Source organism: Drosophila mojavensis, unplaced genomic scaffold, assembly GCF_018153725.1.
Source record: "Drosophila mojavensis isolate 15081-1352.22 unplaced genomic scaffold, ASM1815372v1 contig_82, whole genome shotgun sequence".
Lineage (NCBI taxonomy): Eukaryota > Metazoa > Arthropoda > Insecta > Diptera > Drosophilidae > Drosophila > Drosophila mojavensis.
In genome coordinates this window covers 710,435-736,383 of record NW_025318908.1, presented here as the reverse complement: position 1 = coordinate 736,383, position 25,949 = coordinate 710,435, and the positions used below count along the sequence as shown (strand labels likewise).

The 25,949-nt window shown below is 40.7% G+C and overlaps 1 protein-coding gene across 1 annotated transcript in view; it reads right to left on the bottom strand.

The window, feature by feature from the left end:
- LOC6581144 (protein CBFA2T1) overlaps positions 1 to 25,444 on the bottom strand; it is a 29,270-nt gene extending 3,826 nt beyond the window's left edge. Inside the window, exons 1-3 of the mRNA XM_032730051.2 lie at positions 24,645 to 25,444; positions 6,333 to 6,538; positions 5,873 to 6,092 (exon numbers count right to left, since the gene is read on the bottom strand). Of these exons, the coding sequence (XP_032585942.2) occupies positions 5,873 to 6,092; positions 6,333 to 6,383 (271 nt within the window). The 5' untranslated portion in view covers positions 6,384 to 6,538; positions 24,645 to 25,444. The remainder of the gene's footprint in view (positions 1 to 5,872; positions 6,093 to 6,332; positions 6,539 to 24,644) is intronic.
- Positions 25,445 to 25,949: the final 505 nt, after the last annotated feature.

Here is a 25,949-nt window from a genome sequence, read left to right as displayed (position 1 = left end):
ACGTCAAAGCCACAGCATAGTGTGGCTCGGGACTGGTCCGGGACTGAAAGTGGGGGATTTGGGCTTGGCACACGAAGCTCAACGGTTGCAGGCGACAAATAAAAACGAATGAGTTTTCGTTAACAGCAAAACAAAAATATAACAAGAAAGCTGTAGTCGAGACTGCCAGACTACGAGATCCCCTGAACCCTTCCAGCAACTGATATTTCAATAATTATTCACATATTTACACACACAGACGTACGCACGCACGGATGCGGACAGAGCTAAATCGACTCAGCTCGTCGTGCTTTGGAAAATACGTGCATATCTATGTTATCTTTGAAATCTAAAAGTTTTATGAAGATAGTTCATCCACTAGAAAAGTTATTAACAATTAAGTTCCCATAGTAAGCTACCACTGCAGCCAATGTGTGTTTATGCGTGCGTGGGTATGGCTGTGTGTGTGTGCATGTGCGAATAATTATTGAAGTATCAGTTGCTCGAAGACTTCAGGGGATCTCGTAGTCGGGCAGCCTCGACTACAGCTTTCATACTTGTTATTTTTGGGACTTATGCTAGACGCGTTCGCAATCTCTATCCCTAAACCTCTCTCTCTCTCTCTCTCTCTCTCTATCTCTTTGTCTGTCTATCTAACTCTCAATATATTGCTATTGCGATACATCTCATTGTAAATTTTCAAACAATTCATTTCGCAAATATATTGTCGCCTGTTTCGCACTGGAGACCAAACACACACCAACTTTGTTTGTACAAGCTAATGGAAATTGTTTATGTGTGTGTGTGATTGGGCGGCTAGCGGGAGTGGAAATGTTGCCACTGCTGCTGTTACTGCTGCTGCTGCTGCTGCTGCTGCTGCTGCTGTTGACGATGACGATGACGACGGTCATGGCAGCCAGTCGATGCTGCTGCTGCTGCTGCTGTGGCTGTGGCTGCTGCTGTAGTTTGCTTTTGTGATAATGATTGTGGATACAGCTGCAACTGGCTGTGTTTTCACAGCCATTCAGGCACGCCAATCGAAGGGACACAAACACACAGACACACACACATATACACATATAAACATAGAGAGGGAGGGAGCAGGAGGCGGTGGGGGCTGGGTGGCATCACTCAGCTAAGTTGGCGGCGGCTTATCAAACGCCAAACATAGACAATGATGGATCACATGATGCCGCCGCCGGCTCTGTAATTGGCTGCTATGCAAAAAGCAAAAAAAGTGTGTATAATATAATCAAACAAATAAAAAGAACCAAGTGTCGCTCTGGCTATGTATCTGTCTCACTGAGTCCGAGTATCCCACAGCTATCTAGCAGCGTGCTGCTGGGGTACAATTGTAAAATATTGCAGTTGGCTGAGGCTTAAAAGTTTGCTAGAGCCGCAAACCGCAAGTGACCCAAAGTTGTGTCCCAAGGGCCGAACGGATGGGGGCATGGCTGATGGGGCGGTTAGCTGACCAGCTGTGACTGGGCACGAAAAATGTTTCAGCCACGAAAAACTATTTACGAAAATTTTGTGTTGACAATTCACATATTTTCTAAAACATAATGTTGGCAATTTTCCGTTTGTGTGTGTGTTAGTTGGTGTGTGTGTGTTAGTTGGTGTGTGTGTGTGTTGCGTTGGGGCATGGCAATGCGGCATTGTGGGAGCCTCGACGGCTGGTGCAACATCAGCATCATGAGTGAGTTTCAAGAGCAGCAGCAGCCATCGATTTAGGGTTACGTATACGCAGCGTGGGCTAATGGCAGTCTATGCATGTGTGTGTGTATATGCTGGTATGTATGAGTGTATGGGCAACAGAATTTGCACAGCTGCGTCCCATAGATTGCAGTCGAGCGCACAAAACGAAATGTTGGCAACTTTAGCTAGTGTTGTTGCTATTGTTGTTGCTGTTGCTGTTGCCGTTGCTGTTGCTGTTGCTGGCATAGTCATTTGGGAAAACAATCATTTTGGCAAATATTCATCATGCGCTGTTTGTGATTATCATCATCAGCAGGCGGCAGAAGACCATAATGAAGTTGCTGCTCCTGCTGCTGCTGCTGATGCTGCTGATGCTGCTGATGCTGCTGTTGCTGTTGTGGGCGTCTCTGCAACACAGCAAACATTTGTTGAACAAAACTTTTTTTGAAGAGCTTCAGTTTTGAATGCTAATTAGAGAGCTGGGTTTCATACAATTTAAGCGCCTTAAATTCAGAGCATACACACACGCGCACGTACGCTTTATTGGCCTGGGAACAGGCGCAGCTTGTGACACAGGTACGCACAGCCAGAGCAACTAGAGCGTCGACAGCGACAACAACAAAAGCACCAGCAATCAAAGGAGCGCATACAATTCAGCAGTCCCCAAAATCTGGCCACACTTTTTGCCATATGAAGCCTGTTGTTGCACTTCCTCCTCTTCCTGCTGTTGCTGCTGGGAACGCCAGCAGCAGTTGCTATTTCTTAGAGTAATGTCCAAACAGCAAAAAATATATAGAATGGTAGAATTCTGCTGGCTATCCAGCATCCCTCACAATCAACATAATATTTGAAGGCAGTTGCTAAGGGCTCAAAATATCTGTGAACAGCTTATCTAAGTATATGTTGATTGATTAAATAAATTCTTGTATATTTAAAAATTCAATGAAGTATGTTATTAATTTTCAGATTTGGTTATCAATATCTTTAGTGGCTCTTCAAGCTTTGCGTAAATTTTCAAATAAATAATCTTTTAAAAAGTTGCCTAACAAATTTAAATGGGTTTTAATGAATTTCACATTTGATATTAGGTAGTTCACATAAATATCTCGAAGTGTTGGAAATATATTTAATAAAGTCATGATGCGCTGATAAAAACATTAGTGCGACCGAGCGCTAAATGTCGCAAAAAATATTTGGAGAGTTAGTAACTCAATAATTAATAATTAATTAATTGTATGTTAATTTTAAGATTCGTTTCAAGTTAGTGTCGAAATCTTCAGTTTATCAGCTAGTTTTTATGACGAACAGTATCAATACTACTACTATTTTTGACCACAGGCGTACATACATATACTATATTTATATATGTTATTCATTTTTTTCGCCAGTTTAGATAAATGCAAATAATTTTGCTGTCATTCAAGTATTTGTTGGTATATTCGCTTTGTAATGTTTTTTAAGTTTTATGATATGCAGTACTATCTACAGTGCTTATTATATTTATAACTTATCCAGAAACTTAAAGTTTGAACCAATTTTAACAACATTTTTAAGGTTTTTTAAAAATAAATTTTACAGTACTTTGTTGACAGGAGCATGTTTAGTAGAATTTACCGAAATTTGTGTTCAATTTATAGAAACCTAAGAAAGAACTGTTACCGTTTGCTGTGTGCTAGCATTTTTATACCCTGAACCCATTGAAAATGGGAAATCAGGGTATAATGGTTTTGTGAAAAAGTATGTAACGGGCAGAAGGAGGCGTGGCAGACCCCATAAAGTATATATATTCTTGATCAGCGCGACGAGCTGAGTTGATATAGCCCTGTCCGTCTGTCCGTCCGTCCGTCCGTCCGTCCGTCCGTCCGTCCGTCCGTCCGTCCGTCCGTCCGTCCGTATGAGTGCGTCGATCTCAGAAGTTATAAGAGCTAGAGAGCTGAAATTTGACATGCATACTCGTGTGTACCATACGCAGTACGAGTTTGCTTTATTTTTTCGATAAATCGTCCGATAACTTTTTTATCGAGAATAATCGAAAAATTGATTTTGTTTTTTCAGCCTAATTTGAACATTTTTAGACCTGGAGTGTTCAAATTTGGGTTGTATATAAAGTTAATCGATACAAAGATTTTGTAATTTACAGATTTTGGATACCACGCCCCCTTCTCCCCCAATTTGTAAAAAACGCATTTCAAGTACTAGAGACTTGTGCTTTGGAATGTACACACATATTCATCATATGATTACACTCTGAAAGTTTCATTAAGATCTTATGTCTACAAAAGAAATTATTCAACAAATAAATTCTCATAATATTGCCCACACTGCAGCGCAGCCCAAGCGCAGTCGCTGCTTACTGCGCAGTTAGCAGAGCGCAGGCTTATGCGTGCGTGTGGATGCATGTGTATGTATGTGTGCATAAAAATGCAGAATGATTAGAATATCAGCTTAGAGGGTTCAGGGTATCTCCTAGTCGAGCAGTCTCGACTAGAGCCTTCTTACTTGTTGTGTATCATAATTATAGCCCACATTAACAAGTTTGAGTTTATTAGGTGCGGAGCAGATTTTTGGCTTTACAGACCTTGTAATTAAATAATTTTGATAGTTTTTAAGAGATGCCGCTTGGAAAACAGTTATCTGACTATGAAAATACCTACCTAAATACATTTTCTCACTTTTTGAGTCAGGAGAGTCTTTTCCAATCCCGAAGAATATGGATAAAGAAAACGAATTATTACCAAAACCACCAAAACGACTGATTGGACATACGCGCGTTTGAATCATCATCTTTTGGCTTAAAGTATATTTACAAATTTTTAGGTCATATTTTCTGATGGGAAGAAGTTTAACCTGAATGGTCTTGATGGGTTTGATTCTTTTTTCATGATTTGAGAAAGGATCCTATGGAGGTGGCTCTGTCATGACTTAGGGTACATTTTGTTCATTTGGTACCTTGGAATATGAGTTTGTAACGAGCCGAATGAACAGTGAAGAGTATATTCAGACTCTGGATAGTAGTCTCATTCCATATTTAAGGGAATTACGTGAGAAACCAATGGTTTTCCAACAGGATAATGCCAGAATCCAAATGAACAGACGTACAAAGGACTATTTGTTGTTGTCCTTGACTAGCCAGCATGTTCTCCAGATCTCACTCCTATAGAAAATGTCTGGGGTAATCTTGCAAGACATGTGTATGCCAAAAATCGCCAATTGGAGACAGTTTGATATCTTAAAACGTAAATTCTAAATGAATGACTAAGTTTCGAAAAGGACCTTTTAATAAATTTAGCGGCTTCAATGTTTTTGTTTTTGTTTTTTTTTTTTTTTTCTTCTTTTTAAGAAATCGGTATTAAGTCGGTAATTTTAATTGAAAAAGTTTTTTGCTTTTCACAATTGGAATATTGAACTAATCATTTTTGAAGATTTTAAGGAAATATCTCATTTGGAAAAAATTTTCCAATTCGTTTAAGTGGATTAAAAGCGGATTTTGAATATGATAAGCACTGTGGAATATTATAAACGCTACTACTTAAGCTCAAGCTAAAACCGCCAACCAAAAATATATAAATAAATAAATGTCCATAGACGTCCATATGGAAAAATCTATACTTATGCAGTTTATACTTTAATCTAAAAATTTGCATATATGTCTTTCTTTATTTATTAAAAATAACTAACAAAATTTTATAATTTTCGAATTTATTTATGCTAAATGTATTTTGCAATAATTAATTTATATTATTTTTCAATATTTTTTAACTCTGGCTTAAAATTTCTCTCTGTCTCTCTCTCTCTCCCTTTCTCCGCCTCTCTCTCTTTCTTTCTCTCTCTCTTTCTTTATCTCGCTGGCAAGAAATGTTGATTTTGATATCGCTAATTGTTTAGCCTAGCCTTAACATAAACAGCCAAACACCCTTAGTCTACACTCACGCTCGCACTCAGACTCACATTCACATTCAGACTCACACTCACACGCACGCACACAGCTGCTACGATTCACACCATCAATCGTTGGGGCTGTCGCTTGGCTGCACTTGTGCTCCCAATCCCAACTCTGGAGTCCAAATTAAACGCCTTAACGTCTGTCATTGCCACACTCACTCACACACACATAGGTACTTCCTCTTTCCCTACCCGAACATCCCGCGTTCAGGCCACCCACTGCTCACACGTGAGTTGTCCGCATGCCACTCACCTTTAAACCGTCGACTAATTGCAGCCGCAGTAGCCGCTGTGTTGGCTGCTGCTGCTGCTGATGAGGACGCTGAGGATGACGCGGATGAGGCAGCTGTTGATGTTGCCACTGAGACCGCTGCCGCTGCTGCCGCTGCTGCTGCTGCTGCTGCTGCGGCCGCATCGTAGGCGTCCTTGTCGGTAATCTCCTCCTTAATTATCGCTTTGCCGTCGAGCGCCATCTGGAAATAGTCGCAAATTAGTTAAGAAACTTAAGCACTCTGATGTTGTCGTTGCCCCCAACAAGCAACAACAACAGCAACAATAAAATGCGCCACAGTTTGTAATTATAAACAAGCGAAACCTGTTCAGGTTCCCATGCGTCTACGAAAACATCAAGTGACAAAGTTCTCACATTATGATTTCAAATTATTTGATTTCAATTTGATTAAATTGTTCTCTGACATGCAAATTGGGCTCACCAATCCCAAGGTCCTGGCTGGCCATGCCCGTTGCCGGAGTATTGTAAACATGTGTGTGTGTGTTGGCCCTGGGAGCGAGTCTCATTAGGGGCAGCTGCAGCTAAGGTATTTCCAGCGCATACCAAATTATTTGGCAAGCCCCAATCAGCAATTTTCAGCCAACTATTGGAATTGGTAATGTTCGGGGCGGGAATCAATTCAGATTGCTAAACAATATACACCGAAATGTCAAAACATCAGTTGAGCGACAATTACATAAGCAGACAGTGTACAAGTTGGGGCTGAAACTTCTGAACAGATAATAATATAAATATATATAGAATATAAATATATGTATAATATAATATACTTTACAATATACCTAATATTTCCAACTTTTTACTTTTGGAATTTTATTTATTTTTTTATATTCATATTAAACTAACAAAAAACAAGTAAGAAGGCTCTAGTCGACTGCTCGACTAGGAGATACCATGAATGTGTGTACATTCCAAAGCACAAGTCCCTACTTGAAATACGTATTTTAAAAATTGTTGGCGTGGGGGCATGGTATCCAAAATCTGTAAATTACGTATTCATTAAATGTATATACACAGTAAGTCTGAAGTATCCAAGTTGGGTTGTCGAAAATATATCGAAATATGAATATATCGGTTTTTCTTGCTAACAAAAATATATGTACAGTCGACTCTCGTTATTTCGAAATTCAAGGGACTCTTAAAATATTTCGAACTATCGAATGTTTGAAATATTAAATGGTTCGAAATTTAAAAAATTTTAATATGTATACTAACGAAGCGATTCGTGCGGAAGCGAGTATCAAAATGTGCCTATGTTTTATGCGTAACACACAACCACTCAGAGTATAGTTAGTTTCAAGGGAGTCCCAAAATTCAAATTCAAAGTTCTTATTAGCACACCAAGAAACTTCACAAATTCGAATTGTCCAGTGTTTAACCATATGAGTACGAATTACCGCGTCTTAGCAATGATTTTTTAGTTCGAATTACTGAGTGCATAAAAATGTATGGACTTAATTCGAAATATAAAGAGATTTTGTAGGGGACTCGTGATAACTTTGAATTAATAGGTTCGAAATAACGCAGGTTTGATATAACAAGAGTCGACTGTATAGGGATTTTTTTTTTTTGCCAAATATCTAATATATATTTTTTGTGATTTTTCGATATGTTTGAGTTGGTTACTATTGTGATAAGTGAGCCAAGCACAGAAGTAAAACAAGTAAGAAAGCTCTAGTCGAGACTGCTCGACTACGAGATCCCCTGAACCCTTGGAGCAATAGATATTTCAATAATTTTTCGCGACTTTCAGTTTACACAAGAAACACGCACACACACACACACACGCACGTACGCACACACAGGCATACATACACACACACGCATACAGACACACATACACACACACACGCATAAATACACAAACGCATACACACACACATACACACACACATACACAAACACATACACAAACAAGCAACCACGCATAAACACGCATGGGCTGCAGTGTGCGCTTACTATGAGAACTTAATTGTTTAATAACTTTTTTTTATAGACGTACGATCTTCATGAAACTTTTAGATTATGATTATAACATGAATATGCATGTAATTGCCAAAGTCTCTAGTATTTGAAATACGCTTTTTACAAAAGTGAGGGTGAGGGGGTGAATTTAGAGGTGGGGGGTAAATTTTAACAAAAACCGAAATTGTATAAATTGCATATAAGCATACATTAAAAATTTGGAGACTCTAGCAATAAAGGTGTAGAAGATATAATTTTATAACTGGGTTTCGATAAGGTTTTTTATCGATAAAAAAAGATCGAGATGAGTTATCGATTTTTAATGATAAACTTGATATGCGCGCTGTAATTATGGACATTTAAAAAAAAATTGAAGTCTCTTGCTCTTATATCTTCTGAAATCGACGCGTTCATACATACGGACAGACGGACAGGGCCAAATCAACTCAGCTCGTCACCCTGATCAAGAATATATATACTTTGTGGGGTCTGCCACGCCTCCTTCTGTCTGTTACATACTTTTAACAAAACCATTATACCCTGATTTCCCATTTTCAATGGGTTCAGGGTATAATAATCAAATATTTGGCCATTTAACAAACGCACGTGCAGCAGCCAAAACAGTATTGTATATGTACGTGTGCACACATACATTCAAACTTCTTCTAGAACATTCTTTGAATCACATCAGCAGTTAGTTTGGTTTAGTTTTGCTAGATGGCGCTGCAGCAGTGAATCTATTTCAGTTTTGCCAAAACGGCTTCCGAAAGTGCGGTGGCGTGAGTAGCTGCGTTCGAATCCCAAGGGGTGCAACCTATGCTCATTTTCTTAATTGTTTCAAAATATTTTTATATTTTATTAAATGAGTTTTGTATTTCATTTATATTTTTAAATACATTGAAATTTAAATTTTAGCCATACTAAATAAGCATTTTTATACCCTGAACCCATTTTCAATGGGAAATCAGGGTATAATGGTTATGTTGAAATGTATGTAACAGGGAGAAGGAGGCGTGGCAGACCCCACAAAGTATATATATTCTTGATCAGGGCGACGAGCTAAGTCGATTTGGCCCTGTCCGTCTGTCTGTCCGTCCGTCCGTCCGTCCGTATGTATGAACGCGTCGATTTCAGAAGATATAAGAGCTAGAGACTTGAAATTTTTTTTCCTAGGTCCGTGTATATCACGCGCATATCAAGTTTTTCTTTTTATATCGATAACTGCTCCCGATAATTTATTATCGATCAAAAACCTTATCGAAAGCTAGTTATTTAATTATACCTCCTACACCTTTAGGGCTAGAGCTTCCAAATTTTATATGTAGACTTATATGCATTTTATATAATTTCGATTTTTGTTGTAATTTACCCCCCACCCCTATATCCACCCCCTCACCCTCACCTTTGTAAAAGGCGTATTTCAAGTACTAGAAACTTGTGCTTTGGAATGTACATATATTTGAATATTATGATTATGTTCTGAAAGTTTCATTAAGATTGTACGTCTAGAAATTAAAATATTCCACAAATAAATCCTTATAATGTTGCCCACACTGCAGTGCAGCCCAAGCGCAGTCGCTGCTTACTGCGCAGTTAGCAGAGCGCGTTCTAATACGTAGATGTGTATGTACGTGTGCCGAAAAGAAGTGCAGAGTGATTAGAATATCAGATTAGAGGGTTCAGGGTATCTCCTAGTCGAGCAGTCTCGACTAGAGTATTCTTACTTGTTATACCCTGAACCCATTGAAAATGGGAAATCAGGGTATAATGGTTTTGTTAAAAGTATGTAACAGGCAAAAGGAGGCGTGGCAGACCCCACAAAGTATATATATTCTTGATCAGGGCGACGAGCTAAGTCGATTTGGCCCTGTCCGTCTGTCTGTCCGTCCGTCCGTCCGTCCGTCCGTCCGTCCGTCCGTCCGTCCGTCCGTATGTATGAACGCGTCGATTTCAGAAGATATAAGAGCTAGAGATTTGAAATTTTTTTTCCTAGGTCCGTGTATATCACGCGCATATCAAGTTTTTCTTTATATATTGATAACTACTCCCGATATTTTATTATCGATCAAAAACCTTATCGAAAGCTAGTTATTTAATTATATCTCCTACACCTTTAGAGCTAGAGCTTGCAAATTTTAAATGTAGACTTATATGTATTTTATATAATTTCGATTTTTGTTGTAATTTACCCCCCACCCCTATATCCACCCCCTCACCCTCACCTATTTAAAAGGCGTATTTCAAGTACTAGAGACATGTGCTTTGGAATGTACATACATTTACGCCCTATAATTACGCCCTGAAACTTTCATTAAGATTGTACGTATAGAAATTAAATTATTCAACAAATAAATTCTTATAATGTTACTACTCTACAGCACAGCCCAAGCGCAGTTAGTAGAGCGCATTCTAATACGTTTGTGTGTATGTATGTGTGTCGAAAAGAAGTGCAGAATATCAGTTTAGAGGGTTCAGGGTATCTCCTAGTCGAGCAGTCTCGACTAGAGTCTTCTTACTTGTTTTTTATTATTTTTTGACTTAACGGAATTTAATGAAACTTTCTGCATATGATCTACATATTATATTGAATATTTGAGAAATTTAAAAAAATTTAAAATCCCTCACAATTAGCTATAGTAGCATCAGACTTTATTTTGAATGTTTTTATTCGATAAAAACATGACGGGATGATTTATCGAATTTTAAAAGCAAACTCAACATCCGCGCTGTATATACGGTCATTTAAAAAAAAATGCAAGTCTCTAGCTCTAATATCTTCGGAAGTCGACGTGTTCAAACATACGGACAGAAGGACAGACAGACAGACGGACAGGCCAAATCAACTCAGCTCGTCGCCCTGAACAAGAATATATATACTTTGTGGGGTCAATGGGTAGCTGGCATGCATACTCGTGTATACCATAGGCAGTACAAGTTTATCTTATTTTTTCGATAACTCACTCGATTACTTCTTATCGCGAATAATCGAAAAATCGACATGGTTTTTTCAGCCTAATTTAAACACATTTAGACCTGGAGACTTCAAATTTATGTTGTATATAAAGTTAATGGATACAAAAATTTTGTAATTAACTGATTTTGGATACCACGACCCCTTCGTCACCAATTTGTAAAAAACGTATTTCAAGTACTAGAGACTTGTGCTTTGGAATGTACACACATATTCACATATTCATATGATTATACTCTGAAAGTTTCATTAAGATCATATGTTTACAAAAGAAATTATTCAACAAATAAATTCTCATAATATTGCCCACACTGCAGCGCAGCCCAGTCGCTGCTTACTGCGCAGTTAGCAGAGCGCAGGCTTATGCGTGCGTGTGGATGCATGTGTATGTATGTGTGCATAAAAGTGCAGAATGATTAGAATATCAGCTTAGGGGGCTCAGGGTATCTCCTAGTCGAGCAGTCTCGACTAGAGCCTTCTTACTTGTTTAATCTTTGAGTACCGAATACTGGAGTTAAACGGTCATCATCATTTTAATAAAAAATACTTATTATACCCTGAACCCATTGAAAATGGGAAATCAGGGTATAATGGTTTTGTTAAAAGTATGTAACAGACAGAAGGAGGCGTGGCAGACCCCACAAAGTATATATATTATTGATCAGGGCGACGAGCTAAGTCGATTTGGCCCTGTCCGTCTGTCTGTCCGTCCGTCCGTCCGTCCGTCTGTCCGTCCGTCCGTCCGTATGTATGAACGCGTCGATTTCAGAAGATATAAGAGCTAGAGACTTGAAATTTTTTTTCCTAGGTCCGTGTATATCATGCGCATATCAAGTTTTTCTTTTTATATCGATAACTACTCCCGATAATTTATTATCGATCAAAAACCTTATCGAAAGCTAGTTATTTAATTATACCTCCTACACCTTTAGAGCTAGAGCTTCCAAATTTTATATGTAGACTTATATGCACTTTATACAATTTCGATTTTTCTTGTAATTTACCCCCCACCCCTATATCCACCCCCTCACCCTCACCTTTGTAAAAGGCGTATTTCAAGTACTAGAGACTTGTGCTTTGGAATGTACATACATTTGAATATTATGATTACGTTCTGAAAGTTTCATTAAGATTGTACGTCTAGAAATTAAAATATTCAACAAATAAATCCTTATAATGTTGCCCACACTGCAGCGCAGCACAAGCGCAGTCGCTGCTTACTGCGCAGTTAGCAGAGCGCGTTCTAATACGTGGATGTGTATGTACGTGCCGAAAAGAAGTGCAGAGTGATTAGAATATCAGATTAGAGGGTTCAGGGTATCTCCTAGTCGAGCAGTCTCGACTGGAGCCTTCTTACTTGTTCATATAATCCTTGTTTTTTGGGACGGATTATAAAATTATTGTGGGGAAAAAAAATCGGAAAATATTGATATATCCATTTTGTTTTGTTAAATATCAAATATCATTTTGAAATTTTGCAAAACTTTGAATATCATTGATACGATATTTAAAAATTTTTCGACAACCCTATGTTCAAATAAGCCTGAAAAAAAAAACGAAAGCAATTTATCGATTATTCTCGATAATAAATCGGAGGAGTTATCAAAAAAATATGATAATCTTGTCCTGTGTATAGAATACACGAGTATGCAGCATCTAGCTCTTAAAACTTCTGAGATGATTCCTTCTGCCTGTTACATACTTTTCCCAAAAACCACAATACCCTGATTTCCCATTTTCAATGGACTCAGGGTATATAAAGAGGTAATTAAATTTGAGTAGAGCAACAGTAGCTGGTGCTTAATTTAAAGTTAGTTTTAATTTCGCAATAACTAACTAATAACTAATAAATAGCTTATATTCTAACTAATAAATAAATAAGTAATTTCAATTGATGGAAACACCTTTGCGAAATTTCAGTTGATGAATGTTCTATAATGCAATGTACACATGCGCAAACACACACACACACACACAACTGTCTGCTGTTGGCAAGTATAAATAGCACATGTATACACCCGGAACTTACTGCCCATTTAAGCAACCACAGCCCAGACATTCCCACCAACCACCCAACCACCCATCCCGGTGTCGAGCGCTGTCTATGGGGAGCATAGCACATTGGCGAGGAACCCATTTTTGGCACGCACTTGCTCATTTCCATGTCCGGTGGCCCGTGGATCGACCCATGTCGGCTGAGCATGAAAGAATGTGTTGATTTTTATCACTAAAATATGTAAATACCTGGGCGAACTGTGGGAGTTTGTGCAGCTTGTCGGCTGCATAAACAAAAGTGTAAGAGAAACTGGGGAAAAAGCACAGAAACATCAACATTTTAGATTCCGAAAAAAATGTGCTCATTCTCATTCATGTTTTCGATCAATCTACGAGAGGTGTAAAAATACATTTGAGGTGTAAAACACATTTGCCTTCTTATTCTTCTTGTTTTTTGGGCATTGTTTAATGTCAATCGTCGCACTTGGGGTCTTCAGTGGCTCTTCCGGATCTCTCAGGGCGGGAGAGACACACAGAGAGTGAGAGAGCTAGAGAGAGAGAGAAAAGAGTGCAAGCTGGCGGGCAGCTGTTTCGCATCAGGCAAATTATCAAAAATGCTGCAAATGAAATTCTATTAAAAACAAACACTTGACACGCAGCTGCCGCTAGCCGAAGTGCCGACAAAAGAGGAGCAACTGCGGCGAAGACGGAGGCGGAGGCGGAGGGACGGGAATTGAGGACTAATGACAGATCCAACCGACATATGGCGTCTATAACACTTGTCAACTGTTTGGCTAGGTGGCTTGCTGGTCAGTGGGCAAGCCGGGGCAGGGCGGCATGAGGTGAGCCGAAACTAACCAAATGAAACATGCGTGACAGACGGCAACAACAAGTGTTTCGAGTGTGCGCCAGGTGAGTGGGAGTTGGGAGGGGCCGGCTGGTTATGGAGTGGGCTGACTCACTTAATAGCTTGGCTGGCTCACTGCCTCACTGGCTCACTGGCTGGCTGGCAGCAGCTGTTAGCGAGGCATAGGACCCGGCTATGACGAATGAATCAAATGTCAGCAGCAGCCGTGTCGTCGTCGTCGTCTCTCAAGCAGCTGTCGCCTGTCGGCGCCATCAGGCGTACAGAGCTTCAACTTGTGTCGTTGCCACCCCTCTGCGCGCACACACACAGACATACGGCATGCTCACTACACCTACGCTAGGGTCTCAGCCACTTCAAAGCGCCTGGGCTTGAGCTTCAGTTTGAGCAAAATGGAAAATGTCGCCCGCAGAACTTTTGCCACAAAACTTGAACAGAGCGGGGCATGGGGCATGAGGCAGGATGCTGGGGGTGTGCCATGGGGTTGGGGCAGGCAGGCAGCTGTTGGCGCTGACGCTGGCGCTGGCAACCGGCTGTTGGCTAAATTGCTAAAAGAAAAAGTAATTATTTAAACGGCTGCGAGGCGAAGCCGTTTTCTGGCAACTGGACGTGCGAGGGGCGTGGAAACTATTAGGCAAGCAATTCGCCAAAGCAATGACAAATGAAAAGCAACAGCCGACGAGGAGGAGAAGCAGGAGAAGAGCCAGCAACTCGCACATAATTTTCAATTAGGCGCAACACAAATCATAAAAAATTCAACGACATTCATTTAATTCATATAAAAAAGGCTAGCTTAGCCATGTGGCTGGGCAGCACAGCAAGTATATACTTTTATCCCTTTTGCTAAGAACAAAAACAACAACAACAACAGCAGCAGCAGCAGCAGGAGTAGCAACAGCAGTGAAAAGGCCCAACAACTGTAATAATAACAGCAACAGCAACAACAATAAGTTGAACAGCTTTGAAGGGTTGTAACTGCTGGATGAGGGAGGAGGAGTGGGAAGGGGGGAGGGGGCGTCTGAGTCTGGGACTCGTTGGCTGGAAATCACAGCACAGCTGCATGAGCTTTAGCTGTAAGCTGGCAGTCCACGTACAGGCGCTGCGTGTGTGTGCCAATGACAGCCACGTGGACGAGTCCAGTTCTCGCTGTCTCTCTCTCTCTCCCTCCCTCTCTCTCTCTCTCTCTCGACCACACACACACAGTCCGGCTTTGTATGTGGCTCTGCGGACAGCGTCATTATGCACAAGTGGCGCCCGCCGCCAACGCCGCCTGAAAGAGATTACTGGCGACGACACCTGTGCAACAGCAGCAGCAGCAGTAGCAACAACAACAAATATATCAAACACATTCAGACAAAGGCCGTGCACACACTCGCACGTATTTCGATCTGTGTGTTTGCGTATGTGCTAGTGAAAAGTTTTTTTTACAACTTGCAGCGTCAGCTGCTTCATTACACATGAAGCTACAAATATAATTGCATCCAAGCATAGCATCGGATTGCTCACAAGAATTGAGAAGAATATGAATGCTCCGAGCTTCAGTTTCCATCAGGAGTCGTCGAGCTCAACCAGATCTGTCTCAGATATGATGTAAGGCTCCTCTAATCAAATAATTGACGGATGATTGATGAATAGTTTGTAATTGTAGAAAGAAGATATCTGAAATAGTCTATTGACTGTTGATTGAGTGAAAAATCAATGATGTATTTGAAGTAGTTGAGAGGCAAAGTACGCGTAAAAACTAAAAACTAAAAACTGCAAAATAAAACCAAAAATAAATTGGAACTGATAATCTAGTATGAATATTAGGAAATATTGAAAATATAATAAAGAAATACAATATTATTGTGTCTTATATACAACATTCTGTCTGTCCGTCTTAAGTCTTTTTTATTGATTTCAGTTTTGATATGCTTTCCCAAATATATGGTACAAGCTTATTGAACAACCCTCGCGCATAGCTACTTCTGTGTGTGTGTGTGTGTGCAAGTGACAGGCTGCAACGAGCCGCAGCCTCGCTGTTATTTTAAATTACACATCAGACAAACAGACAGTCAGCAACAACAGCAGCAACATCAGCATCAGCAGCACCAGCAAAAGCAGCAGCAACAGCAGCACCAGCAGCAGCAACAGCAACAATTCTGCACTAGTCACCGCACGTGTGTGTCCCTGCTGTTTACGTCGCCTCCCTCTGGCATTTTCTGTGTGTGTGTCGGGCATAATAAGATAATAGCGTGTCAGAGCGACGAGCATCAGCCACAAAAAAGGCGGCAGCAGCAACAGCAGCAGCAGCAGCAAGAGCAGCAGGAAAAACAGTTGAGCGAGTGTCGCGCTTAATCGGCTTTATGGTCTGTTTTATTTCCGATATGAACTGTTTTATGTCTCGCCTGGCCATTAACTAGCCAGCCAGAGAATCGGCGAGTCGGCGAGTCGGCGAATGTGTTGCAGCTGCAGCTAGAACATTTGGCAACCGCGGCATGCGACTCTTGCCACATGTTGCCAGCAATTCAATTATGCAGCTGCAGCTGTTGCTCATGCTGTATGTTGTTAATGTTGCAGTTTCTGATGCAGTTGCTGTTGCATTGCTGCTGCTACAAATGCAATTTTCAAACGAATCGAGACCCGTCGCTGGCAATTGAAGATTTTTCCAACTGTTCCTCTTGTTCTGCTTGTCTGATTGGAAAAGCGTTTTCAGTTAGCGCGCTGCACGCCAGCACGTGCCGCCACTTGCCGCCGTTGTTGTTGTTGCTGCTGCTCCTGTTGTTGATGGCCTGTGCAGCCAAGTTGTCTGCAACAGTCGTGCGAGGCCTCGAGGGTGGGCCAAAGAGCTGGGCACACCACATGTTGGCACGTGCCTCTGCCTTGCCACTGCTGCTGCCGCTGCTAAAGTTGATGTCGTGGCTAGGACAGCGGCCAACAATTGTTGCGGTGCTATTGCTGCTGCCGTTTTCAATTAAAAATTGCGACTGACAGCTGTGCCGGAGCACCTGTGAAATACCATCTTGTGTGTGTGTGTGTGTGTGTGTGTGTGTGTGGCGTCAAAGCCCAATTTTGTATCTTTATGCGGGGAACATGCAGAAGTCGATGGATGTTGCTGCTGCGATGCATGCAACACATGCCAGCAACAGCGTCAACTGCTTGAGGCAGTAGCAGCAAAAATCTGTTGCCGGCACTTGAGCTGCAGTTCAAGCAACTGCGCCATGACAAGTAACAAGACGCAAGGGGAGCCAAGTGGACAGCCAGAACGAAAGAGGGGGAGAGAGAATCGGAAAGAAAGAGGGGGAGAGAGAATCGGAAAGAAAGAGAGAGGTAGATATACTTAAACTGACAGCTGTTGCCACTTGGCGGGCGCAGTTTTTCAGTTGCCGCTGCTGCGGCTGCTGTTGCTGTTGCTCTTGCTCCCTTGTATATTGTCCATTGGCTCGTCGCTTCGTTGCCTGGCATCAGGCGTTTCATCTGGCGCAAGAAATATTGCGGCAGCTGCGACGTTGTCGTCGTCGACGTTGTTGGCCGACGCCCCTTTAGCCCGTTGTATATATATATATATAGATATATATACGAGTGAGTGTGTGTATATGTGACAAGGTCAGCGCTGTGTCTGGAAATTGAGGCAGTTGCTGCTGCAAATTCAATTCAAATGTTTTTGGCCCAAAGCAACCAGCAGCAGCAGCAAGAGCAAGCCCAAGCAGACAATTTGGGAGCTTGCCAGTGAAAGGCAAAAGCAAACGCGGAGGCAAAGGCCATGGGAAAAGCAGGGGGTGGGAAAAGCAAAGGGACTTAATGCCAACGATGCTGTATCTGCGCTGGACATGCCGTTAGTCCCGGCATTTTCTTTTTGAAGCTTTCCTTTTCTCTCTTTTTTTCTGCACATACAATTTAGAGAATGTTTAAAACATAAGAGGCGACAGTTGAGGCTAAAGGATTGCCAGTTAGTCGAGGGGCGTGGCTAGCTGGTCGGCGGGAGGAGGCGGCCCAATGAAGAGTATGTTGGAAATGGCAGCAACACCATGAAGAAGATGAATGAATGAAATGTGCACTTAGTATGACACTCTTGCATCTGTTGAAGCAACGACAGCAAATGGACAACATGACGCACTTCACAGCTGCAACATCTCCTGCAGCTCCATGGCCCCTCTGGCTCGAGCTATGGCCGGCAAGTGTTTCGAGCAGCTGCAAGAGAATGGAAACAGCAAGGATATACCACTCCAGTCTATTCTATATATAGTTTTATACCCTGAACCCATTGAAAATGGGAAATCAGGCCCCAAAAAGTATATACATTCTTGATCAGGACGTCGAGCTGAGTCGATATAGCCCTGTCCGTCCGTCCGTCCGTATGAGCAAGAGGATCCCAGAAGATATAAGAACTAGAGAGCTGAAATTTGGCATGCATACTCGTGTATACCATATACAGAACAAGTTTATCTTATTTTTTTTTTTTTTTTTTTTTTTGATAATTCATCCGATAACTTATTTATCGAGAATAATCGAAAATACGACTTTGTTTTTTCTGCCTTTGTTTTTTAAACCGTGAGACTTTAAATTTGCGTTGTATATAAAGTTAATGGATACAAAGATTTAGTAATTTACAGATTTTTGACACCACGCCCCCTTCGCCCCCAATTAAAAAAAAAACGTATTTCAAGCACATGTCTCGCTTTGGAATGTGCACACATTTTAACCATATGATTACGTTTTAAAAGTTTCATTAAGATTGTATGTCTACAAAACAAATTATTCAACAAATAAATTCTCATAATATTGATCACACTGCAGCGCAGCCCAAGCGCAGTCGCTGCTAACTGCGCAGTCAGCAGAGCGCGTGATTATACGTGCGTGTGTTTGCATGTGTGCATAAAAGAAGTGCAGAATGAGTAGAATATCAGCTTCGAGGGTTTAGGGTATATCCTAGTCGAGCAGTCTCGACTAGAGCCTTCTTACTTATTTAGAGGTGTATAATAATAAAACTCTTAAAATCAAATATATATTTAAGTTTTCGTATATATTAATAACAAATTGTAGTCTAATATATATCTAACAAAATAAAAAACATATTTTAATTTTAATATATATTATTAGCAAATGCTTCGAGCAGCTGCATTTGAATGGATAACATTAGGGTATTCCACTCCTGTCTATACTATATACATGTATGGAAACAACTATTAAGCAAAGGTCTATAGTATTAAATAGTAACAGTAATTCAATATAATCTAATACTTAAGGGCATATTGTATTAAATAATAATTATATATGTATATATTGCAATATTACAATATTAATACAAAATTTCATATAATTTAGCATGTCAAAAAATGTTTATACTAAGACTCAAGATAGGAACGGTGCAGATGGTCTATAAATCAGCTGACTTTAAATTAAATGGAAAAATGGAAAAAGTTCACAAATGCTTCATTAGCTATTAACCTCTGAATGAATATCCCACACTGGCCTATACATAACAAAGCATAGTTAGCTAATTAGTTGGATATGAGACATACCTTTTACATGTATATCTCACATAGCTCTAAAGTTCTAAATTGTAGATATTTATGTAGTACATCGAAGTGAGTCGAACAATTCTCGGATGACAATTGTTCCGTGCTCTTGGCGGCTCCTTTACGTTGTTCTCCTACGCACCGCAAAATAATTTCAGGACATTTTTTTGCGTTTGGTTCATAAGAATTTGTGTACCCTGAACCCATTGAAAATGGGAAATCAGGGTATAATTGTTTTGATGATCAGGGCGACGAGCTGAGTCGATTTGGTCCTGTCCATCTGTCTGTCTGTCTGTCCGTCCGTCTGTCCGTATGCTTGAATGCGTCGATTTCAGAAGATATAAGAGCTGGAGACTTCAATTTTTTTAAATGTCCGTATATATAACGCGCATATAGACTTTATCTCCAAAAATCGATAACTCATCCCGCTATTTTGTTATCTATAAAAAACCTTATCGAAAATCAATTATAAAATTATATCTCCTACATCTTTAGAGCTAGAGTGTCCAAAGTTTAAATATATATTTAGAGGCACTTTATACAATTTCGATTTTTGTTAAAATTTACCCCCCACCCTATATTCACCCCTCATCTTTGTATAATGCGTATTTTAAATACTAGAGACTTGTGCTTTGGCAAATGCATGCATGTCCATGATATAATCTAATCCATCGACAAGGAAAGTTATTAAACAATTATGTTCCCATAGTAAGCCACTGCAGCCAATCCGTGTTTATGCGTGAGTGCGTATGCCTGTGTGTATGTGTTTGTGTGTGCTCAGTGGCTCGAAGGGTTCAGGGGATCTCGTAGTCGAGCAGTCCCGACTAGAGCTTTCTTACTTGTTGCGGTTTCTTTTACTGTTGCTGCGTCTTTTTAATAAGCTGCCACTTGCAGCAGCCACAAAAGGAAAACACCACTCGAGCTGGCCGACTAGAAGATACCCTGGACCTGACTGATATAAGAATGAGAATATGAATCTGTACTTGAACTGAAAATATTTAGTTAACGGTCTGGGGGATAAAAGACAGATAGACAAGCATGGCTGCATGCTTACGACTCAGCTCAGTGCCCTGATCATCACATTGCATGTTTTTTAAGGATATCGTTGTACCCTGAATTTGCCTTATCTTTGTGCTCAGCGCAAGAACAGCAAACGCCAACCGACAAGAGAATGCGACTGGTCCAGAAATACCAAAGGTACTTTTTCGATTACGCGAAGGCTGTGTGCATTTCACACACACTCTTACGCTCACAACCACACACATTCATTACGCTGGGCGTTTGTTTGGCTTTGTGCTTTGAGCCGCTGCTCGCAGCTCGCAAAGATGAAATGCTGTGGTTAATATGGCGAATGTGGCCAATATGGCTAATAAGGCCAATATGGTCAATATGGCCAATATGGCCAATATGGCTAATATGGCTGATATGGCTGTGCTAATAAGTAAATTGACTTATTTCCGGTCGCCATTGTCATTTGTCGTGTTGTCTCAGCTGTTTAGCCGGCGAACAAAATGGCGCCTCATTAGTCAATGTCGCCTAGGCAGCCACATGGGCGGCCCTCAGCCGGGGCGTGTCGCCTAATTGCCAAGGTGTGAAAATGACGCCAGCACCACCGCCGCCGAAAACTTTGCTTCCCTTTTTGGCAGGGTGGTTGAGTAAGGTTGCTAATGATTGATTGAGGGCTTGATGGATGGCTGGGCAGGGATTTTGGTGTAGGTTTTGTTTTTCGTCTGTTCTGCCTGTTGTGCAGAGCCAATGCCACATGTGGCGCCACGACTAAGCAGCAGCAGCAGCGGTAACAGCTGCACCTGTCAGGTGCATTTCACTCGGCTTGCCTATTATCTTAATCGCTTTGGCCTTTTCGGCGCACTGTCAATGGGCAGTGCATTCGCTGCGCTTGCCTTCGGGCCCTAATCAGCTCGTCAATAGGCCAATTTAGCAGTCCAGCCAGCTAACCAGCCAACGAACTGCCCATCAACTACGTAATTCATTATGAAAATTGCGCAGCCAACGACTCGCCGCCCGATTAGGACCTCCACTTCTTGGGTGGCTCTGCTGGCCCAACAAATCCTGCGCCCCTTCAGTCAAGGCAAGCTGTGAGCCTTTTGTCTAGGCCTCATGTATTTGCATATTCTGCAAGCTGAATAAATAAGCAGAGGTCTCTGTTGAGACAATCAGCGATACTCTAACACCCTGAAATATTGAATGGAAGCATTACGAAAAAGTAAACATCTCAACAAGTTGCTCGAACTGAAATATTGCAGATATACTTAAGATATACCTGTAATAGTTGAATTCACATACAGGGTTGTCCATACTCAAGGCGACCATTTGAGAGATAAATTATTAAAAAAGTGATTTCAATAACTCTACTTGAGTCAAATAAAATGGGTATTATCGACAACTGTAAACTTCATTTTCTTTGATTAAAAAAAACTTGTGTTCGTCGAATAGGGTTGCCAGATGGGTCCGTCAAATATGGACAGACCGGTGAGTTGTTTCCTTGACTTAGCTTTATAGTTATACAGATATATTATATTTTATAATATACATAAACATATATGTATATATCTTTTAAATTTTAATCGTAGTCTCTGATTTAGCTAGGTTCTATAGTTAAAGATATAATCATAAATATAAATATTCCTTTTTAACTGCAGGCGATACATTCTCGATTTTGGCTTAGTTAGTTATAGATATATTCGTAAATATATATGTTATACAGTTGTATAGATAATATCTAAAATATTATATATAGTAGTTAATAAAGATCTAGTCGAGACTAGTCGACTACGAAATCCCCTGAACCCTTCGAAGAAGTGAAATTTCAATATTTAATCTCGTTTTTCTGGTACCGCAGGAAACACTCACACACTGACACACATAGGCATGCACGTATTGGCTGCAGTCTGTGCTTACTATGGGAACTGTGAGTGTGTGTGTACCTTTCGTGTAAGCAGAAAGACGCAAAGAATTATTAAAATATCAGCAGTCTCGACTACAGTTTTCTTAATTGTTTTGTCGATGGACTATCTTCATGAAACTTTTAGATCGTGATTATAACATTAAAATGCGTACATGTGTCAAAGCAAAAGTCTAATATTTGAAATACGCCTTTCCAAATTTAGGGATAGGGAATGGATATAGGGGTGGGAGTCAATTACAAAAAAAAATCGAAATTCTCTTTTCTCCTTTCGATAAGGAGTTTAACAATAATTAGGATTAGTTCTAGATTTTTTGAGAAAAATTCGATACCCTGATTTCTCATTGAAATGGGGTATAAAAATACAAATTCCATACACGATTTACATGTTTGTCTAGATTTTTGGAGAATAACTCGATACCCTGATTTCTTATTGATTTCTTATAAAAATATAAATTCCGTACATGATTTACATGTTCTTCTTTGGCTTAGTTAGGCTCTATAGTTTATATATATTTATAGATTTATGATAAAAAAAAATAAAAAAAATACATATATAAATATATACATATATTTTCCTTCGTTATATAGTTGTATAGCAAGTACTTCAAGTCGGATAAATTATTTCGCACTTCTCAGTACGCAACACCGTCATAAGCCTTTTGCAATTGCCAGTTTACCCAACCGCAGAGTACTTGTGGCAGAGCTCAAGCTTCTAAAATGTTTATACAGGTGTCTTGGTCTCAATGACAGCCATCAGCCAGGCAGGCCAGACGATTCAGGCAAAAAGACGAAGAGGCAGCTGCCTCGACTGGACATGCTCTCCCTCTCTCTCGCACACACACTTCCGCACAAGTGCAGATCATTTGGCAGGGCCGCTGCAGCAGCTGCCGTCTAGTCAAGGCCAGGTCGGGACGCGGCGAGGCAACCAGGTGAGCTGCCAGTGACTCATGCAGGCAGCAGCAGCAGCTGTTCATGCAGCAGTTCACTCCCAGCTGTGAGCTGAATGGGAAAATTGGTTAGAGCCTGCTCTGAAATTGAACATAAATATTCGGCCAGCTGCAGGGTGTCGCCTTTTCTGTCAGATCTTTGGCACGTGCGCGCTTAGCGTAAGTTTAACAACTTAACGGATGCATAAAGTAAATTGTGAAAACCAACCGAGTCGTTAATAATAATAATAATAATAAATTGAAGTACTCTATTATTTGCTGCGAAGTGCACTTTTTATTGACTTTTTAATATACGCTTCGATTTCGAATCTGTTTTGTGCCTGAAGTTGAAAGTAATCTTTGCATAAAAATAAATAGCTCCACATAAAACAAATATTTAAAAATAGACTGTGCAAGGAATTCTTTGAAGGAATTATAATTGTATCAACTAAGATATATGGTTCTTCAATTTCCGGTTTTCACAAAACATGTAATATTTTATATAATATTTATGCTGTTTGCAATCTTAACGAATATATGATAAATCGCACAAAATCTTAATGTTCACGATTTTAATAATTTCGTAAAAATTATGAATGAAAAAGAACTTCCAAGTGCCAATCTTATGATTAACATAGCAAAGCGACCCAATCGTAATGTCTTTAAATCAATTATTTCCAAAAATTACGAATATCCGAAATTTTTCTTAATATTTATATTTAAAAAATATGGCAATAGAGAAACTAACGAAATAAGGGTTTTATGCTGATGAACAGGATGTGATAGATCTATTATTATATATCTTTATTCATATATATAATATACAGCTCATGCTGTCATGTCTCATTAAGAAGTTTTTGGCTTCGGAAGAGTTCTTTAGTGCTCGCATTGATATGGAGCGGAATCTGCAATTATTTGCAGTTAAGATTCCCCAATGCCAATTCCATGGCCATCAGAAACAGACGGCGACTAGTCAGTGGCAGATACATTCGCATAATTCGCCTATGCCACTATTCTCTCGCACACATACGCACACACACGTACACACACGCACACACACGCACACGCACACACATGCCCACGCACACCACGTGACAACAGGCAAAATAAAAGGAAAAAACATTTGGGAAATACTCGTAATTTATAATTTCGCACGTGAAACTGACAAAACCAATTCGCTGCTGAGCATTTTCTCCTTGTGGCAATGCAAAAATGTGGCGCACTCACACACACACACACACACACATGCACATATAGACAAACAGATAGATAGACGATGGAAAATTAGTATTGCGAACTTTGTAGCTTTGTCTTTGGGCCAAACAATTGCGCAAATAAAAAACAGATGCGTCGCATTTGAGATATATTTAAAGAGCGAACCGCACAGCTGCCCAGATTCCAGATATACAATATATACATATATTTATACACAAGTATAAGCATATCCAGGGAGTATTGCCAGGGACAGCTGGCCCTATCGCGGCATAGACAATCAACATGTGTTGCGCTCGAGTAGGTAGAGGGGACAAGCACACAGAAAACAGATGCGCATCTTTGAGATACTTTACATGTGGCTCATTGACTTACCATTTTGGCTGCCTGTTGTTGTTGTTGGCCGTTCTTGTGAATTGGTAGAGTGTATGATTCGGTGCTTTGGTTAATTATGCTCACTTCTTACTGCACTCAAGCGTTTTGTTGCATTGTTTGCGTATCTTTGAGATACTCTCGCCGTTGACACCCACTAAAAATCGCGCGCACGTTTTGCCTGTGACGGGGCGTAATTGACTATCAACCAATGTGAAACAAATCGTGTGCCGCTTCAATAAATTCAATTGCACATATTTCTATTATTTATTTATTTTCCATTTTCATATTGTTGTTATTGGTTCTGTTGCTGTTGCTGCTGCTGTTGACGACGCGGCGCGAGCAACAACAATTGTTGGCGAGAGCGAAAACGTAGATGCGACTCTTGTACCGGCATGTCGGGCCACTGCCAAACGACTGAAACTGGGAATGGCGGCTATGGAATGCCGAGTCCCGAAAACTGAGAGACACGCTGCGACGCTGACTCTGCTCTGCTGTGCTGCTACTGCTGCTGTTGCTGTTGCTGTTGCTTCTACTGCGTGACGTCCACTCAGTTGAAAGTTGAATTGGTTTGTGAGTGCCGTTTCAGTCCCGACTTGCTCAGGTTGTCCAGCACATGTTTCGGTTTCGTCGTTCGTTTCTTTCTTCGTGACGTTGGTTCGGCTCGCTTGCTCGGCTACTCGTCGGCTCGTCGTTCGCCGTGCGCTTGCAGTTTGCAAGGCGCCGGCGCAGTTGGTGCTCGCGTCAGAAACAGCTGTTCAGCTGCTCACATCAACCCCAACCTTATGCCGTTTGGCTTATCACAGGGCCATGCGCGGGAACAACAGCAACAGCAAACGCAATAGCAACAACAACAGCAGCAGCAACTGCCTGCCCAGACATCGTCGCAGTCTGCACTTCTTCTCTTTCGCTTCGCCTGGCAGCAGCCGGCGTTTGGCCCCGCTGGGCTATTAACATCAGCTGCTGTCGCTGTCGCAGTCGCAGCCTCCCTTCTTCGCCGTTGTCGTGCTGCCTCTGACGGCGGCAGCTGAAAAATTCCTTTTTGGCAGCTTGCTCATCATCCCAAATTTCTCTTTTCTTGTTGTTGTTGCTGTTGCTGTTTCTGCTGCTGCTGGTGCTGCTGTTGTTTCGTTTTATTTTCACTGAAATGTGTTTCACTTGCCATGAAATTCCAGTTGGCATTGCGTTTCCAACTGCGTGCCGATATTTAAATAAATTGCCAACCAATTGTGCACACACACACCCACACCCACACACATGTATTCACACGAAAGTCAGATGAAACAATCCGCTAACCCCACGCCAGTT